The sequence below is a fragment of the Apis cerana genome, linkage group LG1 (genome assembly GCF_029169275.1).
Source record: "Apis cerana isolate GH-2021 linkage group LG1, AcerK_1.0, whole genome shotgun sequence".
NCBI lineage: Eukaryota > Metazoa > Arthropoda > Insecta > Hymenoptera > Apidae > Apis > Apis cerana.
Genome location: NC_083852.1, coordinates 4419876 through 4441529, shown reverse-complemented (window position 1 = coordinate 4441529; position 21654 = coordinate 4419876). Strand labels below are relative to the sequence as shown.

The window sequence follows — 21654 nt, the reverse complement described above, 5'->3', positions numbered from 1 at the left end:
ACTTTTTCCCCCCAGTCCTCCACTTCCGGTTCTCCTTGCCCCTTGGATGTTCCCGCGTATTTTTTTTCCTTTTTTTTTTTTTCGACCAGATGTAGGCTTGAATCCCCATTCGTTAAGGCACAATGTCGCTTAATTTTCGAAAGCACTCCGCGACGAAAGCCAAAGGGTGGCAATTCAATCTTGGCCCGTGGCCGCTGTGAAAACCAAGCTTAATTCGACCGTCTGCCCTGCTAACAACTCGCGAGTCGAAAACAAGGAGGAAGACAATCGACAAAGCCTTGTATCGTCGTTTTACCACCTCTGTTTTATCCTTTTCTTTTTTATACGCCATTTTAAATAAAAAAAATATATTTCACTTTGTGAAAGCAGTTTAATTATGTCTTTTTATTATTAGATGCAGTGTGATAGTCATGAATTAAAAAATGATTGATCAGAACTTAATATGAGATACATCTTTGTAACAGGAGTGAAATTCAATTAAGGAAAGAAAGAGAAATATCATCTTCGAGTTATTCTAGAGACACAAAGATTGGAATTCTAGTTTAGTAGACGAGTTTAGTTATTAATAATAGATTTCTTTATAGGTATTTATAACGTGATTGATTATCATTTATATTTTGGCATACTGGTTGGTTGGATCTGTAATAATGGTGGTTGATGTATGATCATTCTTTTAACTTTAATGCTTTTGCTTAGTAATCTTTTTTCTCCAAATTATGCTGCATTATTTTTCAATCAATCAATAAAGATACACAATTTATAATTTGGAATTTGTTCTTATGAAACATTGAACGTACACTCAAGAAAATGTCTTGTTTTTTATTCTATCTAACGTTACTAGTAATTTTCTTCTTTCATTAATAATTCATCAATGGTGAATGGCTCAATGTTGAACTATAATCCTTACAATTTATTCTATTCGAGTAATTTGCATCATTGTTGTTGCACAACAAGCATTGTTCCAATCTTATGAATGTAATCCATAGCCGAGATAATAAGATTTATTAAAATATCAGTAGTTAAAAATATCCAATAAATAATTGTTGATGTAAAAAAAGACGAATTTATAGAAGAAAAAAAAATAGAAAAAAGAATTAAGCTTAAAGTTGGGGAATAAAATTCCAATATTTTCTCTCCGAACGCCATTCAATTGAAAAAACCAAAACTTTCAAAGCATACAAATATGAAAAGGCATGGGATAAATTTCCAATAATTCTCGAATTTTTTTCGTTTATAAATGTATTTTTCAAAACCAATGAAATATCAAAACTCACGATTCAACAATTTCCAACAATTCACTCGAATTATTTTCAATCTAGAAAGAAACCATACGTATAGAATTAAAAAAACAATAAAAGCTTAAAAGCTTAAAGCAAAAGAATATTTTAACTATTGGATTGTTCGTTGAAAAAAATTAAATATTATTTGTTTTGCAATTTTTTTCATTTATATATACACGACGATATACACGATTCATAAAATCTCAATCTGAGAATCATTTCACTATTTCACAAACCATCACAAATCCGAATCTTAACTCTTCTACTCATCAAAAAGTCTAAAAAAAAAATATGAAAAGAATACATTCGAATGCTATTTATATATATATAAATATAATACAATTATATATTTAATTTAATATCAAATATATCTATATTTATACTTTCTATCGTGTATCCACTAAATTAAAAAAAAAAAAAAAAAAAAAAGAAACAAAATCATCTTACGCACAAATACATCAAAGAATCGAAAAAGATAAAAAGATCTGTAAATTTAATCATCACGATTTAAAATTGATAAAATTTATAGAATTTGGATTTCTCTCGTATTTACACATCGAGAACGATTTTCGCCGCGAAAACGATCACTCTTTCGTGGAGAAATCTCGGCGTGGGCGTCGACGTCCCAATGAAAAAAGAAGAGCGGAAAGAAAGATGGAGGAGGGGAGGGGTGGGGCAGACGGCGGCGAAAGAGGTCGAAGGAGGTAAATTGCCCCGAGATATTTAATCCCGTGGAAAGGCCGAGGGGATCCTTTATTGGCTCGGCGAGTGAGCAACGGCCAAGATAAGTTTCCCATAGAATCGATGGCCAATCGCGTTAAGCGATTTTCGCGCCTCGTTATCCTTTGTTTCCATCCGCTGGACGGACGTCGATGCCGATGCTATCGGCTCCTTTCTCGCTTTTTCCTTATACCCTCCTTGTCCCTCGTTGTCTTACGAGCGCCCCGCGATCGATTTTATTATCGTGTCTTCCTTCTTTGACCAAGGATATTCGGTGCCTTATTACTTAGAGATTGCTTGTTTGGAATTTTTGTTTTGATTTTGTCGTTGGATTTTTTTCTGATCGGTTTCTGATTAAATCGAAAGGATAGAGATTTCTTATCGGTCGATTTTATATTGTGTTTTCGTTCTTTGACTAGTAATATTTGGTGCCTTATTACTTAGAGATTGGTTGCTTGGAATTTTTGTTTTAGTTTTGGATTTTTTTGCGATTAATTTTTGATTAAGTTGAAAGATTAGAGGCTTTTTAAGATTAATATTTAACGTCTTATTATTCGGTTGATATTTTTGTATTTACTTGGATTTAATTTTTTTTAATCGGATTTTTAGTTAGAATTAAAAGATTAAAGATTATACGTGATATCTTTGTAATTTTGATTAAGGATAATGCTTGGTTATTTAAGTTAGTTATTTAGGATTCTTATTTTGACTTTTTGTTGGATTTTTTAAATAAGATTTAATACAAGTTGAAAATATACCTACCGATATCATAAATACTGGATTTCCAATGATAAATAGCATGGAATTATCTAGTTAGTGGAAACTTTATCAGAGATTATAGTCAATGAAACGAAGTGGCGCGGCGTGCAGTATCTTTCGATCAGAATGGTTCCTCGGAGAATTCGCGTTTGGGTTTGAGTGCAAACTACGAACTTGGCCAGGTCGCATCGATGGCGACTTGAAACATTAATCAGACGTACCTCGAAACATTAATCATTTAATGGAACCGTAACGGCATAACTCGGTTTTGATCCTTCGAAATTCCACGCTGCCAATTCTCCCGAGATTATCTCCGACACACTGACATTTTTAATATTAAATGATAATGTTGTCGTGTCAACGTTTGTATGACAATTTGGAAAGTAAGATTGTGACAACAAATATCTGTATTATTAAATATTTGATATTTTATCATTGTAATGCAATTCTAACTTTTGAAATGTGAATTCATAACAAATAGTTAATTTATGTATATTGTTAAATGAAATAAATACTGATATCTCAAAAATTTTTATTTCACATTTATACAGTTTCTGTATATATCCATTTATAAAAAAATTAATAACATTAAATTATATTATTTTACGTGCAATTTTTATATGATGTTCATTATTCATGCAAAAAATAATTCACGAATTATTTCATGTATTTATATGTCACGTTATTTATTCTTTGTATCATATATACTATTAATATATTCATAAAAAGTTCGTTTCCATAAAAGTGTACTAAAATTTTTAATAATAATATACATCAATCCAATCTTACAATTAGGCCATATTTGTAAAGATAATCTTAATAACTCAAAAACCAATTCTTTCACATATCCGATTAACTCATTCCAGGCAGGCTTCGATTCAGTTGTCATCCAATCAAATTCGTACACTTCAAAAATAAAGTTGTCTTCTTTCTTTAATCGATTTTCAAAGACAATCAAAAGTATCACCGATCCACGAAGAAAGGTATCGACGTTGGATTCCGCAAAAACCGTGACGTCCTTTTTCTCCCATCCGTTTCGAGAGACGAACAAAACGAAAAAAAAAAGCAACTCCCCTTGTCCGGCATCCAATAAACCGGTAGAAATAGAAGGATGCGCGCTCTGTGGAGCATGGAGGACCGCTTAGAACGAGCGTTTAGTTTCTTGCCGCTTCGTTCTATGGGGAAAAGAAAAGGAAAAAAACATGTCTGTGTTATTCTGCGGTCGAAGAACATTTTCGAATTTTTTCGACCGGTGTAGGTCAACGTTCTGCGATTAGACTGTACACAGTGGTGCCCACTTTAACGTTCGCGGTTTGAACCGAATTGGACGGTTATTATTTGGACACGTGACTTCTGCGCATTCGACTTGAGTGGAAAGGAGAGAGAGAGAAAGAGAGACTGTATGAGTAGGATAAAAGATCGGTGTCAAATTTCGTTCGGCAGTTTATCTCGTTTGGCACGCTTGAAACTCAATCCAAGGTTTTGTTTTCAAGAATTGGTAGAAGCTAAAGAATCACACGAGAGCCAAAAATATGGACATTGCGTCGTTTAAATACGTTATAAAATACAGAAGACGTAGGAGAAATAATCATTCGTAATACTTTAAAGAAAATTAAAATGCGTTCATTTATTTTTTAATTAAAAACATTCTTCAGAGATGTTTTTATTATGAAGAATTGTATTATAGAAAGAAAAAAATTAAATATTTAATTGAAATATAATTTCTTTGATTTATAATTCTTAAAAATATTTATTAATTAATTTATAATGATTTTTTGCACTATCTTTAATTATTTTATATTAAGTCTTTGAACGGGTTATTTCATGTAGGAAGACGGATAAAAATGTCGTTTCATAAAGAGACGTAATAAACCGAATCATATTCAAATTCAAACATGCTTATTAAATTTTCAAGATATTTCTCCTGGAAAATGAGGACTCGTATGCAAAAAATTTCTCCTGCAGTTATCTTTTATCTTTGGCCAGTGTAAAAAACATTGATTGAATTAAATTCCTTTTTAATTCCAACATTTTTAGTTAGGAAAAATATTTTTCACGTTGTTATAATTTTTTCTCAAAGATTATTATTTAGATTTTCCTAATTGCGTTCTATATTTATGTAAATTTCTATTTAAAAAAATTAATATTTCATTTTTAATATATAATATTTTTAATATATGCAATATATATTACATATATGATAATATTATTTAATTATCTGTTTATATTTTATGCAAAAATTAAATTAATATCAAAGAAGAATTCATTTCTCTTTTTAAATGTGCTACTAAAAAAAATTAAAAATGAAACTATTTAAAAAAAATAATTAATAATAAAAATTAATCATAATAGTCATATGATAAATATTAATTTTTATTATAATATTATATATATATATATACGTAAAAAATTTGTCGCATATTTGACTAATAATAAAAGTTAATAATACATAAGAGATTGAAAGAAGCACCACGAGCGAAAGAAATCCGGCCATTTGAGCTTGAAAACCTTACGTCTCGAATAAATATCAAACAGACTCTTTGATAAGGTAATTCGAGCAAATGATTCTCTAATTACCTCGAGCACCGTGCTAATTAAAACTTCAACAGTTCAAAACGAATTCCATTAACGCGCCCTCCACGTTTCCACCCGGACCCAGGATAAAATCATCGAACGACGACTATTCGCGCGAATCTACTGCGTCTGTATACACATTCACATACGCTCACGGTGGCGCGACACAAACGTCAGGCAGGAAATGATTTTACTGGCGAGTTCGGTCGAAACTTTCACGCTGCGCCGATATACATGAGAGTGAGAGAGATAAAACAAGGGAGAGAGGAAGTGAGCGAACGAGGGAAGGATCAGGTAGCGCGCAGTTTAAACACGAGCGGGCGTGCATCGCCTCGGGACGTATTTAAACAGATAAATAGCGAACCCACCTGATCTCTTACCGGTAGCCGGTGAAACCTCTTATACAATGTGCCCTATTCTCGTTGAAATCGGTGAAAACGAGAGGCAGAATGGAGAACGTAATCGAATAGGATTGTCGCTCGGTTTAGATTCAAGTGTTTTTAGGCAATTTCGTTTTTGTTTTGGGAGTAGGAAGTATTGGTGAGATGGATATTCGGCGGTTAAATGTTTTTTAAAAGATTATGTTTTTTTGAAGACAAAAATTAGGAATAATTTTACTATATGTTTCCTTAAAAAATTTCATTAAAATAATGTGAATTGTTAAAATATAGATATAGTGAATGATAAATTTTAAAAATATAAATATTATATTATATTATATTTGTATCTTCTTTTATTTTCATTTTTATACATTTAAAAAAATTGAAAATCTTGCGATATTATATTGAATATTTAAAAAAAAATTTTTACAAGAAGTAAAATATGTATTGTATTTGAAATTTTTTCAAATAGTACTTACTAGTAAAAATTTTTATTTTTAGCATTTGGAAATAAGTGAATTATAATATGATATAGAGGTGAATGGCAAATTTTAAGATTTGAATTTTTTTTCAAATAGAAAATAACAAGTTAGAGATTAAAATTCTTTCAGTTCACCTAGTAAATCGTGGTATTTAAGATCGTTTACATACCGGATGCAATACACAAACATCAGAGCGAAAACACTTTCAACAAGAGTCTACACCTTTAAACCTGTTAACCATTGCATCACCACGTTCTTTGAAATGAAAAAGTTTTAGTACCCAGAAAACTCGTTTTCAATACATTAATAATGACTCAACACTCTTAAACTGTAATATAATGCATCTGATCTGATATCAGATCAGAAATTGTTGAAAGTTTACCACAGATATATTTATGCAGATATTATCATGTTTATTACAACAATTTATCCTAATGGAATTTAAATTCTCTCTCTATCAATTTGATTTCATTGTATTGATATACTGCTAATATATAAAAAAATAACAAATTAAATCTTTTAGGTTTTAATAAATTTTAGAGATCAAAAATTTAAAAAATTAAATTAAAAATATTCTACATAATATACAATACATACAAAAAAAATTCATCGATCTAAGCATACTATTGGATACGGAAACAGATAATAAAATCTAATACAATTAAAAATTATAAAACCAATGAATCATCAATACGATTCTTTCGGAAAGATAGAACTATCAGCAAAAACCGTATCCTCATCGGAGATACTAGAACGAACAAACTAGTTTCCAAACATTATCTCGGTCACCGTGATCGTTTACAACGCGCAAAATGATTTCCAGCTATTCCTGTTACAAAGCTATCCTGTGACACAAAGGACTCGGTTGATGACCATTCAGAAACGAATACGTGCCGGCAGGAATATACGCGGGAGAACCGATTCTCCTGAATATGATTCATAGACAACTATACCACGACTTTGCCGAGTGGATCAACCGTATGACCCATAAACCATTGCATACGCGTATGTACTTTGGCGCACGACGTTCTCGTGAGCTTTGCCAGGCGAACGTGTTTCCAACAGACGTTAACCTACGTGTTACCAACGATCAGATAACCGGCAGGATGTATTCTCGCGTGTTTCTGTGCATGTGCATGTACTGGGTGTTCGAAATTTCTTGCATACAGAGATCGGGAAGGGATTAGAGATGCAACAGGCATGGAAATGATGATGGACGCTTATATATATTTGATTTTACTGTGATCGCGAAGACCATGTAAGATTATTTCTTCTTTTCCTTCCTCTCTGAATCGAAAACGTTTCTCAAGGTTAAAACTCGAACTTCGGGAAAGATCGGAAAAATTCGGGCAGGTTCGGGCGAGATCGCGAAAAGTATTCGACTCGGGACATAAGCATTAACTTAATCTAACTTCGGAATAAATTGGTAATAATCGGACGCAATCGACTTTAATGGCTTTCTCTATTTAAAATAATAGTTCTATATTTGCTAAGATACTTCTAAGAATATATTTATACGTATATGAATACATTCTAGAAATTTTTCTTCTCATTCCGTCAAACTTTTTGTAATTGCGATATAAATTTTAAAAGAATATACATAAAACAATTGATTAAAATAAGAATAAAAATAAGTAAGGATGAGTGAACATTGATAATCATGAAAAAAGAAAGGTAGAAAATAAATTTTCGATTCGAATATCTACTAATTAACACTTATCGTGAACAAGGATTATCTTTCGGGGTTTGCATAAGTATTTGTCTGGCTCGTGGATCAGAATGGTTTCAGAATTGCGAGGGAAAGCGTCGTAGTCGGCTGAGACACTCTCCTTCCGCCGGTCAATAACTGGACACTACCTTCTCTCCACCCTCTACACAACCTTGTTCCATACCGCATTTGTGGTTGTCTGTCCCGTCTCTGTCTTATTCCTCTATTGCTTTTCCACTCCCTTCGTTGTGTCTCCTCCGTCTTGGAAATTCAACGGAACAGAATGTATGTGGACTCTGTCATATCGGAAATTTTGTTTTAAACCATATTCCATATATGGTTAACTCATCGTCGTAAAAATGTTTATGTATGTCATTGAGCGATTTATTTGCCCGATTAACCTCTACAGAAGCGTTAGAATGGTCAGAAATATTGATTCTTTAATAAATTAAACTTTTACGAAAATCTAATAATTTGTAAATTAGAAATTAAGTGTTAATTTCTTTTTGAATTTTAAAGGTTGGAAATTTTTTAGACTACTTTTAGATGATGACAATTTATGTTGTGTTTAGATTATTTAATTTATTTAATTATATTCGTACGATAAATTCAATTAAAACTGGTAGACTACGTGAAAATAAAAAATACGAACGAAACTAGTTAAAAGTTAATACTATTCTAAAATTTATTCTGCGGCCACCGCAAGTATTCATTAGACGAAGAACCATGTACTCGTTGACCGAACTTTCAGTCGCCGATGCATTACACAAGCAAATGTAAACATAGAATATTCCATTCGAATCTTTGGACGCAATTATCTTTCAAATTATTTGTTAAGATGTTTCAAGTGAAATCAAATAATATCAAGTAAAAATTCTCCTAATAGTATCAAAAGGATTAACGCACGATATTCCGTAAAAAGTAACATAACCTCAATTGCACTCATCGAAACGAAACTTTATTCAAAAAAAAATCGATATCCCCGCGAACAAATTCTAATTCGAAATTCTAATAAAATAGATAAAGATAAAAGACAGTGCAAAAACGACGAGAGGAAGAATTTCGAGACTTAAAAAGATCCGGAAGCAGCGATGTTCAGCCAGCAATTTCGATCGGTCTTTCATCTTTTCCGAGGCGATTCCCGGCCCCCCAAGGGTCTTCGTCCTGTTGTAAGGACATCCACTCGACTCTTTTCGGTGGAGGACAACGATCCATCGGGTGTACCACTCTTCTCTCTTCCTTCCTTGATATCCGATCCAATAATCCGATGCCGAGACGTCGTTGAAGCGTGAAATTATGGGCATTGACACGGCACGGTGGATTCTCCTCTTGGGGAATCGGTCGCGGTGTTAAGGTTGAAAAGACGCGAAACAAGTCGCAAAAAGATGAAACTGTCGCTTCGAGAGATTCGTAACACAGGCAGTGAAGGATTTAGGGTCCTTGTCGGAGATTTTGAAGAACGATCTTTGACCGGTTCGAATGGCTTTGAATAGAAATGATACGAGACACCTTTCTTATTATACAAGTTTTTTAGTTATATTGTTAGTATTGTTATCAGTCGTGCGGAAATTGAGAATATTTTAAGTGGTTGGTTGAGGTTATGTCGACTATATTTATTAGAGATTTCTGTTTCATATGTAAACTTAAATATTTTCTTTGTAGAAAGTATCGAGAAACGATTTTTCATTAATTTGAATAATTTTAAATAAAAAATATGTAAAATATATTTTTTACGATTGTGAAGTTTTTTGATGATATTATTGGAATTAAAGATATTTTTAATGATTGAGGTTAGATCATGTTTTTGTATTCTTTTTTTTTTTTTTTTTTGAATAATAAATATTATGATATAATATCAAAGGATTAATATTTTAAAGTTACATAATTCCATGATAAAATTACTTGGAACGTAAAAATAAATTTATTTTATTTTATCATTAAATAAAAATTTACAGTTGGCAGTAGAGATGTAACAAGTAATCTAACAAAAAATTTCTCTTACTATAATTTTCTAATTTATTACATTTATTTCATTCAAACCTCTCACTTTTCACTTCAAACATGTTTTCCGTCAGGCTAACTGCTAGATTCTTAAAACTTCCACGACCTACTTTCGTATAATTAAAACCGCTGCCCCGGCAATTCAACTAAAGCATCAAAATCATTTCTCCAAGAAATCCTCAACTTTCATCTAAACTTCCGCCAACTACAAACACAGTAATATCATCCCAGTGGTATACTACAAATACCTAAACATATTATCCCATTCCAAATTAAATAATTTTGAATACAACGTAGCTCTGAATACAAGTTGTTTTTAAATTAATTAGTAGAAAATCTTTTATTAATTTCTCAGTAAAAGAAAAAAATTATGTGAAAATGTAGAAAATTCTAATAAAATTTTTGTTTTAAATTTTTTATAAATAAAAAGAAAAATAAACGTGATAAATTTGGATTAAAAAATTATTTGGAAAAGCATGAAGAAAATCATAGATTTAGAAATTACTTTAAAAAAGATTACGTAGAGAATAAGGTAAGTTCATATTTCAATGAAATCCACTTGCGCTTAAAAAATCAATAAAAAAAATAACAATTAAATAACTTACAAATTATTTATCAAAAATTGAATTCCAATTGACAAATTACAAAATTACGTTGACGGTAATATCCGTAAGAAAATGCAGATATTTTACGTCAGAAACGACAAATGCACGCATACACACACATTGAATAGAGAAGAATATAGATAGAAAAGGAACACATATACATACACACACATACACATAGAGAAGGATAAGAAGACATGGCGACGAGGGATGTAATAATCTGCGTCCGCATTGTCCGTCTTGCCAGCATGGCCGAGTCCTTTGACATCTCGCGGAGTTTAATTAAACTCGAGCGTATAATAGCTCCCCGTGGAGAAGGCGAGCCGAGGTCCAACGTCGTTGTGTCCGACGCTACCGAACGCGGCGTCGCGTTCTAACATTTCGCCCGCCACCTTCGTCGTTTTGCTCTCTCGCCAATCCGAGTATACCAACATCCGTTGGGTAAAATCTCCTTCGACGATTCGCTAATGTATAGTATAGTAGCGTGACGCGTTTTACCAAGTGTTGACGTTGTGAGTTTATTGATTGTTTAGAAATTTTATTCGTATTTTATATTTGGATATTTCGTTTTTACATTATATTGCAAGAAAATTGGAAATATTTAGTAAATATCTAATGAATATTGTGAGTCGTAATTATGTGTTGAGGTTACACAAGTTTTCGTTATAATTATTTATTTTAAAATTTATCTATAAGTTTAGGGATTGCTTAGAAATTTTATTTATATTTATTTGGACGTTATTTTTACATTATAATACAAGAAAATTGGAAATATTTAGTAAATATTTGATTAATATTCTTTGTAATTTCTAACACTTGTAAAAAGTATTGAGGTTATGAGGTTAAAAGTTTCTGTTGTATTAAATTTTAGATCTGTGAGTTTAAAGAAATTTTATTTATATTTGGATATTTCATTTTTATATTGTATTACAAGGAAATTCTGGAAATAATATTTGGTAAATATTTGAAGATCATTCTTCATGATTTATAATTAAAAGTTTAGATTATGAAAGTTTTATGATTTTATTCTACTATTGTTAAATTTTAGATTTATTTAAAAATTTTTTGGATATATTATATTTGAATATTTAACTTTGTAATATAATATTATGAGGAAACTTTGAATTGAATGATAAATATCTGAAAATCATTTATATAAATTTTAATTAAAATTTGAGGTTATAATTAATATAATTACTAATATAATTAGAAAATTTTAAATGAATGATATTTGAAGATGATTTTTATAATTTCTAATTGAAATTTGAGTTTGTGAAGATTTTCTTAAAAATTCTATTGTATTTTGAATCAATTATAATTTAATCCAAATTTAAATTATATTAATTACCATATATCAAAAAAGAATAAAAACAATAATTGTATTTCTTCTATTCTTTAAAAATAGAAGTGTAAAATTTTAATTTTATGTGTAAATATTTTAATTTTTATATTATTATTAATTTTTATACTAAAAATATTATTATTATATATACTAAAAATTAAATATTACAAAAACCTGCCAATTAATTAAATTAGGTTAGATTTTCAATCATACTTTTAGATCCAATTCCAATATGTTTTTAAAAACAAATAATAACCAAAAGATAATAATCAAAAGGTACGAATTATAAAATAATAATCTAAATTAAAGTATATGAAAGAAAATTAGAAAAAAATTCAACCAGCGGGAAAAGAAAAACTGTTTGAAAGGAGATGCACCAATGTCCGACGGTTTCTGGGGATATAAGGGGATGCGGAACTGGCACGAATTAATATTCATTACCTCGTGGAAAGCAGTAATACGGCAAAGCTGCCTGCTTCAGCTTGTACAAATATGAAACAACGTAGTTGCGCTAATTAAAATACCTGGCCGCTTTCTTGACTCCACGTAGCATCTTCCTTCTTTGTGTCTGTATTCCGCAGGAAGTTGGCCGAAAGAAACGACACGGCAAAGACGTTTCTGTCTTTTCGAGCCGCTTAAAGCTTTTAGTAGTTGTTTCATTTCGTTCCGCTTTGTGCATACGGTTATTGAAGAAAAAAAAATTTCTTTAATATTTATATATGACATTTACCTGTGATAGATATGTTATGGAAAAACAAAGATAATTAATTAATTAATAACAAGTTAAATTGAATATTTCAGATTTTTTATTTTATATAATTAGAAATGTAAAAATGTATTTAGAAGAGTAGAGATAATTTTGACAAAATTAATACTGTAATTTCTATTCAGATAAAAATATATATAATATATATATTTAATTATTTTTGTAATAATGTTTTAATTTTGACTATTTAATGTAATATTTAAGAATATATTTTGAATTAATAATTCTACTATTAGATGATTTAAATATAAAATATATTTACAATTAAAACATATTACATATCATTATTAGAAATTATTGTTAAATTGTAGATGTTTACATATTTGTACAAAATTTTAATGCACAGAAGTCTACAGAATGTATAATTGTTTGAAGAATATTTTTAGTTCATTGCAATTTAATAATTATGTTTGAATATCAGAAAGATACAGAGTAATATTAAAAGACTAATTAACAAATTGGAATGGACATTAATTCTGTGTATTGATAATAAATTATTTGCAAAAGAAATTGTAATTTTTTGGGAATAGATTTGTAGTCGTTTAAAATTTCGTCGAACTTCACCAAAACTTATGAAGTTTGAGGATTTCTAAGTTCCAAAGTTATTCAAAAGTTTCCAAGTTGCAAGAATCGCAGCTCGTACTTTAAGAATCCAGACATACTTCTAACACTCTTGCAACTAATTTAACGTAATGTCTGACTTCTTACTTCTATCTACAAAGCATTTCTGAAAATGAAAGTTGCCCTATAAATAAGTTCTTTGCACGAGACGTTATTTATAATCATAATAAGAGTATTTAATCCCTTTTTTTGAAAATAATAAATTTTATTAATTCCTAATAAGTACTGGTAAATATGTATGACAAAATTCATAATTTAAGAACTCCTTTAAGAATTTTGACAGTTTCTTTTAAAAGTTTATCAAGGTTTTTCTTTTATTAAGTTAAAAAGTAGAATACAATATTAAAATTTGATCATTCTAAAACATTCTGTATAACTAAATATTCCAAAAAGAACGATATTGTAAAGGGATATGTTATTTGAATTACAAAATCTTATTCATCCACAATTTTCGCTTCTCTTCAATATTTTTTCAAATCAAACTACAGAAAATAAAGAAGTTTGGAAATAAGAAACTTATCAATATATTTCATAAGAAATTTAAACGTAAGAATAATTTGCATGAATATCCATAGCAATTCATTAATCAATCGACAACAGCTAATAACAGTTCAAAAAATTAATAATCGAAATAAAATCAAACATTTATCGACAGAGTGCGAATGAAACGTCAGAAATGAAATCAAAGGCGATACGGGATTGGATTCTCTTCGTGGGGATGGAGAGAAATGGCAGCCTTACGCAAACTATGCGCTTACTCGAAAGATCGTTTCAAGGTTTACGGAAGGCGTATAATCCCGTTTATCGTGCTCGTAAATCCAGGGATATACACTCCTTGGTTTTCGCCCTTCCTTTAACCTCCCTCACCCTCGACCACCCTTCTCACCGTGAAACCTTGCCTTTAATCCCTTTTCATTTTACGATCACCTTTTACGGGCCGTCTACCTCGATCGCGAGTATCCACGCGGGTTTTGGGAACGGGAATCAACCTCGAAAAGGGTAGATGAGGGTAGGTAAGTACATCCTTGGAAGAGGAAATTTTTAAATTTTCCAAGGAAGAATGATAGAGGAGGAAGATAAGTCTAGGGAATTTTTAATCGAGGATATTGAAGTATCGCGATCGTAGGAATATTTGTTTATTTTGGAGGTTAGGTTATGTATTTATTATTCGATGTAATTGTTTGTTTTTCTTTTTATATGTGGATCGAAAAAAGATCGAAAGAAGAAGGAAGAATAAAAAAGATTCGATTCTTTTAATTGAAGAATTTAATTGCTTGATTGATTTAATGTGATGTAGATTTTTTTTTGAGGTTAGGTTACTTATTCGATTGATGCAATTGTTTTGACAGAAGAGGAAGGTGAGTTTAAGGAATCTTTTAGAGTATTTTGTCCTTAATTTGACAATATTATGATAAAATTTTATTTGGAGGTTAGATTAAATAACTATTATTTAATTGAGAACAATAATGGAACAAAGAAAAGAGATTGTTTGTCAAGGAATTTTGATATTTTTAAATAAAGAGTAAGAAGATAAATTCAAAAAAATATGTAAAAGGATTTTATTTGTGAATACGTGAATTATTCAAGATAATATAACGTGATTTTATTTTAATGAGTTTACTAGCATTTTACGAGATCATCCAGAGATCGAATCTCCGATTTTACATATATCGATTCGAAGGATGATAAAGTGTTAGTTCACCGTAAAAATAAAATAACAATAATAACAATTCGAAAATTCCATAATTTGTACATACTCACTCGCCCTCCGTAAAAAAATCGATTTCACGAATAATTTAAATTATTTTCCAATATATGCATGAACCGCATTCTTTCATTCGAACCGTGCAAAGGGGGTAGAAAAAATGCAAAAGAAGGAAAAAAAAGATCGAAAGAGAGAGAGAGAGAGAAATGAACGAGCACGGGACGAGTGAAACACGTTTTCGAAAGTTCCCGCGGGCGAATCTCGTTTCCTGCTGCATCCTCCTCCATAAAATCACCGCAATCGAATAAAATCGTCTCCGTGTACATCACGAAAATTACGGCGGAACAAGGGGGAAATATATACCGTGGCCCATAAAGAGGCACAGTTTATATCGGCCACCGCGTGTTATCGTGCGCGGACCGAATTTATTTGCAAACATTTTATTTAAATGCTGTTCCCTATTTAAACGAAACGCGCACCACCCGTGTCGAGAGTGGTACATTATGCTTGATTAAACGTTAAATAATCGCGTCTCGCGTATCTTCCCCTTCTTCCATGCGTTTGTTTCATCGAATTTTTCCTCTCCTTCGTCGTTTATAAAATTAATGGATTGATAATTTGATTTATTTGCGGTCAATTCGTATATATCGCATTTTCCTTTTTTTTTCCTCCTCTTTTCTTGATTTGGAAATCGATGAATTCGGTTTATTCGCGGTTAAATATTCTTCCTTCGTTAAAAATGAAAATCGTGGAAATTGGAATTCTTTTTTTTCTTTTTTTTTGTGGAGCGTACGCTTGTGAGATATTTAAATTCGTTTATATTCGTATCTTTATAATCACGCTTGTTTAACGATCTTTAAATTTGCAACGTTTATCTTTTTTTCTTTTTCTATAAATTTCTAGTGGATCGTAGAATTAAATTTCTCTCTTTTTTAAAGATATTAGAGATCATCTAAAGGAACAAATTAGTTACCAAGTTTTCCTAATTTCGTTGGAATACTCTTCACAATTTTCTTTTTGCTCTGATAAATATCATTTTCCAAGAAAGAAATAAAAATAAATATTACTTTCGCTTAAAAAGAATCGAGAGAACCAAAAAAGAAAAAAAAAATTCCGAAAACATCGTATCAATAAGCGAAAACACAGGGCAAATTTTAGGGGCGGTTCCATCCCGCGGACGATTAGAAATTGAATGGAGGGTCGGCGGTGGAAGGTAAAAGGCGTCTGGATAAGTTGTGGCTGTAACCGGAAAATAAATTTTCTCTCGGTAAAGCTTGCTGACGCGAGGGCAGACACGTTTCGCTTGTCGTCGAGACTGCACAAGCGCGTACGCTTTTCTCACGTACACAACCCCATAAAACTTCGCACACCGATTCCCTGTCCCCCAATACACACGTGTCGCCCCTCTGACCCCTTTTCCAAGGGGGAGAAAAGGGTGGGGGAAGTGTCTATAGCTCGAGATCTTCGATTCCGATAATCGTCGAATTAGAGAGATAGAGCTTTGGGAGGATAATTGTTGGAAGGAGGAATTTAATTATCCGACGTGGAAAAATTTTCCAACGCGATAATTATTTCAAATCTTTACCATCTGTATTTTTCCAGATTTTTCTAGGCTCTTGCGCTTTCCCTTCGCAAATATCGAAGTGATTCGAGGGAAAGGTTAGAGTAGAAAAGGGTTTGTTTCATTTCAAAAAAAGATTTATTGGAAAATTGCAATTATATATTAATTTCGATTTTCGAAATTTTTATTCGCCTAAAGTATATTTTCAAAAAATTAAAAAATATCGATTTTCGTAGACGAGAGATTCTCGAAGGATCGCACGAGAATCATCGTCGTGATCTTTTTTTCAACTTCATCTTTCATATATAAACGTAAACGTTTCGAAGTTGGAGAAAAGTTAGATTAGAATTTTTAAAAAAAATTTCTTGGAAGAAAAGAGTGAAATTAATTCAAAATTCCCATTAAACCAATACTTAAGCCATGTTTTCAATTAATTCAAAGAAGACAGAAATATTTTCAATTAATTCAAAAAATGTCAACTATTCTAAAATCTCTCTTTCCATGTTCCGAGAAAAATTTCTTGGAAGGAGTGAAAAAAGTGAAATTTCGATTCAACTCAAAATTTCCATCACCCATAAAATATCTTAAATATTTTCAACCAGCTCAAAAAAAAAAAAAATGTCAACTATCATTCCTTCCTTCAGACCTCTCTTTTTCCACGTCCCTAGACATATTCTCGAAGGATCACACGAAAATCGTCCCGTGACCTCCCTCCCCTCCCCTCAATCCTCCCCCTTTCGTGGACATAAACGCTCGCTCGAGTTCGCGACACGAAACACACAGGCTCTCACCAACACACACGTGATTTCCGGGAAGCCGTGGACTCACTGAGTTAGCGGCACAAAAGTATGGGGGATGCTTGAACGAGGGTGGCGGCGGCGGCGGCGGTGCCCGTGGAAGGGGTTGCGAGCGCGCGAGAGCTCGAGCGGTGGGCGAGAGAGAAGATAAACCTCGGGGCGGGAGGAAGAAGGACGCGTATATAGCCCGCGATATAGTAGATAGTACGAACATATGATGCTAGGAAGCGAGAGCGATGAGGAGAGATCGGTTGAAAATCCTTTGGAACGGACGGAGAGCCGTGCACAAGTGTGTGGAAGGGAGGGAGAGGGGGAGGGGGGACGGAGAGGGAGGGAGAGGGGAGAAGGGGTTGGTTGTGTGTCGAGGGCTTACAATCCCCCTTCGCCGTCCGTCCTTGGGGTGGATGGGGGTTGGCAGGGGCGGAGGGAGGCGAAACTATGCGAAGAATGTGCAATTAGTGAACAGAGCACGAGGTGGAGGCGCGCGGGTTTTGGGGGGCGGGGATGGGGTCCCGGAAAGGGAGCTAGCACGGGGGTTCTGGTATGGTGTGCCATGACGGTGAATCCTCCGCTCTCTGTCTCTCTCTCTCCCTCTCTCTCTGCTGGTGCAGGGTATATACGTGTGTGTAGTGGTGTGGGGAAACGGTTGAGACGATGATCCTTGGCCGATAGTGTAGGTGTGTGCGTGTGGCGCGAGGAGTAGTTGTGGAGAAGTGGTGGTAGTGGTGGTGGTAACATAGCAGCGAAGAAAATGGAAAGAAAGGAAGATGGATGGAATGGCGCGCGGGGATGATAAGAAGAAGAGAAGAGTCGGGGTTGGGTAGGTTAGGTATGGGGGGGTTTGCGTGGCTCGAATAGGGTGGGGGTCACCGTGTCAAGATGCGAGAGGATCCTCCTTCTGGCGCAAGGACACTTATCGACTTCTATCTCCTCGTCTCCCTATCGTCTTTTCGTTGAGACGAGTATACACGCCCATCAAAGTGGTGGAAAGGGAGGGAAGATGGGTGATATGCAGCTTTTGGTGTGTATCAAAGGTTTTTGACGCTTTGTGTTAGTGGCACGGTATTTCTTGCCGAATGGATCTTATATACCCGATCAACTGCTTGACGACTCACTCCAATGTTCGAATTCGCTTTCGTTTTGCTATCCTAGATGAGGGACGATATTCTTGGAAATATGAATCCGTTGAAATATAATATCCCGTATAACAGTCGGAAAAATTTGAAATTCTTCTGATCAAACGCTTATCATATCACATATCGTAACTCAATCGTATACGATTATTCTATAATGTTCGTTCGATCATCACTTCGATTGATCTCGCCCGATTCGAGGCGCAAGAAAAAAATCTTTGATGTGCGCAGAATGGGCAGTGTGAAAGGAGCTTAAAGGCCGGTTTTCGAGTATCCCTCGACTCGATCGAATTGCTCGACGATTACTAATTGACTAAACGAGCTTAAACGCACTTCGCCGATTGGAGGAGAGAAGCATAGAGCCCACTGTTTGCAGAGCATCGATTAAACGACGGTACTCGGCGGTGAAGTCCGGAATAGCCCGGAGGACCATTGCAACGGTTTGGATCCTCAACATGTCAAAAGCGATCCCTTCCGTCAACGGAAGGCCAAGCACCAAGACCGTTGATCCGTGTGCCTTTAACCAGGGACTCCCAACAAACGTACGTGGCTATGCACTTGGCGGTTCTCTTCGAGAGAGGCGGTTAATTGAAAGTGGATTGCCAAGAATGCTCGTTGTTGAACCTTGCCTTACTAATTAATTATCTCTTTAAGCACGCCCTCGACCTACTTATTACTCCGTCAAACTAATTAGCGTTCGAGCGTTAATGTTTTGCCTGGCCGACGGTCGCCGAAGGATCACGGAATTCTGGATGTCGTTCAACGTGTTTCAGACTAGAGGGCGGCAGTAGTGTAAATCTAGTTCGTTTAGTTTGTTCGTTCTTTTCTCGTTCATCACATTCTTTGTCGTGATAAATAAAAAATATTTCGTAAATTATTCGTTGCTTGACGTATTATTGAAAAGAAATTATTGAGGTGATATATTTGAGTGAGTTAGAAATTGTGAATATCTATTGGAAATGCAACTAACGAGGTACATGACAAATAAGCTAGGTTATGATGGTTCATAATGGTGAGTCAAAATGATTATTGAATTTTCTGGCGCAATAATGTATATTGCTTTGCTATCAAATAGAATTAATTTAAATAAACTAACGGGATTCGTCTTCTCTTTTGAATTTCTTAAATATATATTGCAATAACCATTTCAGTAACTTATAATCACAATTCTTACGAAACTCGTCCATTCGTCGTTTTCAATTTGTCCACGTGTCGTTATCAGACGATCTACGTGGGTGTATACTACCTCCTTTTCGCGAAGATGCGCTCTCGTGATTGTTCTCGAGAATTTAATGCACTTAACACCATGGTCGTTGCAAGACGTATGGCCGATGCGTTGGTGGAGAATAGATGGAGAATGAGCAAATTCCCGTTTCTGATTTGAAATTTTTTTTTCATTCGCTTTTTATCCATATCTTTTGTATACATCCATCCTCTTTTGCAATTAAGTTCGTATTTAATCAATGTTAAGTTATAACTTGAATATTATGAATATTTATTTACTGAGAAATTAACAGATCAAGAAATTACACGCTTAACGTATACAGTAAGAACTTAACCTCAAATCAATTGTCCTTTCAAAAACAAGTATCCTTTTTATTTACTTAATGCATTTCAATGTTCGCGTCGAATTGAAATTTTTTTTCATTCCTTCAATGATTTTGTTTCTCTTTTTCAAATCTTTTCCAGAAACATGTTACGTAGTCTAACGCGAGCGAGTCTTCTTGCGATAAACCATAATAAGTGCTTTGCGCATCGCTCCCGATGGATTTCTGCGAGAATTACCGATAGGGTGACCGAGGAACAACAGAGATAGCGTTCTCTCTGTGCTCGTTACTTCTAGTTCGCGATCATAATGGCTCTTCTTGTTAAATTGAGCATCAGCCAAGTGATTTACGTTGATTGCTGGTCGCGGCGTGCATCCACCTCTCTCTGTTTCTCTTCTCTTTCTCTCCTGAATCGTAACTTTCCCTAGTAGGACCGTTCATGGGCAGTCTATCGAACGTGATCTTGTTGATCTCGCCCACGTTCTGAAATCGATCTTCCATCCGATCCTTGTCGATAGATTTTCTAGGGAGATATTTCTCTTTGAAGATACTGTTAGCGATATTGATTTTTACACTAAGTTTTCTTACTAATTTTTTATATTGTTAATATTTTATAGAATATAATGAATTGGCAGAAAATATATTATCTGTATAAATGCAGAAGTAATCAACTGTTTGCAAGAAACGATCACGTAAATTGACTTATTTAGAAATTTTAAAAAAAGGCAACAAATATTTTCTAACCTCTTAACTGCAATTTTTTTTCGATACGAAAATAATCAAAATAATAACATTTTATAATAATATTTTAAAACGATAATGAAACTTTTACATCCTATTTACTTGAACCGATTTACGGAAACAATTTTCACGTCATAATCTCAATTTAATCCGTTAAAGATGGTAAAATCTCGAAATGATGATAGAAACTTTCGTTTTAACACAACAATCCTATTGGAAAAAACAAATGAATCAAGAATAGCTTCTTTGTAACGGCATTTTCCACGCAGATTCAAACCGACGCGACCAACCCCCGTTCGAAGAATGTTCGGCCTTCAAAAACAGAGAAGGAACGCGACCAGTAGCGGCGCGCGTGGTTCATAGCGGGCCATTTAACGGTCTTTGCGAAATTGAGTCATCACGCGGTTCGCCTGGAATCTCGAATATTTTCCTCCCGATGCTTCAGAGTTCTCCGTAACCTTCCCCTTCTGCTTCCTCCTTCGCCACGCCACCCTCCCGTTATCCCCCTCTCGCATTGTCCGCTTTCTCTTCGTCTCCTTTGCTAAGAAGCATCACCAACCTTCCTCTGTCCGAAACGTCTTCGAGTTTACCGCGAGATATCGCCAATGAAAGGGAAGAATCTTCGCAAATTTTCAAAGTGCGAAGAGTTATATGGTTTGAAAGATGTATTTCGATTCGAGGAAATCAGAGATTATAAGTTTCTTCTCAACAGTTACTTCTGGTAAAGGATTATAAGTTTTGAAACGAAATCTGATTTTAAGTTGTGTAATAAATGATTTAAAATTGCACTATATAAAATATAATATGTAAAAATGGAAAAAAGGAGTTGGATAAAAGTATTTTATATAAATAATTTAGATAAATTTTTAATAGATATTATATGCTTTTACTGATTATTTTTTTCAAGACAAATATTAGATTTTTTAATCAAT

At 33.4% G+C, this 21654-nt stretch overlaps 1 protein-coding gene across 19 annotated transcripts in view; it reads left to right on the top strand.

The window, feature by feature from the left end:
• Window positions 1-21654, top strand: part of LOC107994675 (protein scalloped) — a 176814-nt gene that overhangs the window by 137608 nt on the left and 17552 nt on the right. The window contains exon 1 of one of the 19 annotated variants that reach the window (XM_062078482.1): window positions 19219-19446. The exons of the other annotated variants lie outside the window; for them this stretch is intronic. Coding sequence (XP_061934466.1) covers window positions 19431-19446 — 16 coding nt within the window. The 5' untranslated portion in view covers window positions 19219-19430. Of the gene's footprint in view, window positions 1-19218; window positions 19447-21654 lie in introns of those variants that run through there. 19 annotated transcript variants of the gene reach the window in all.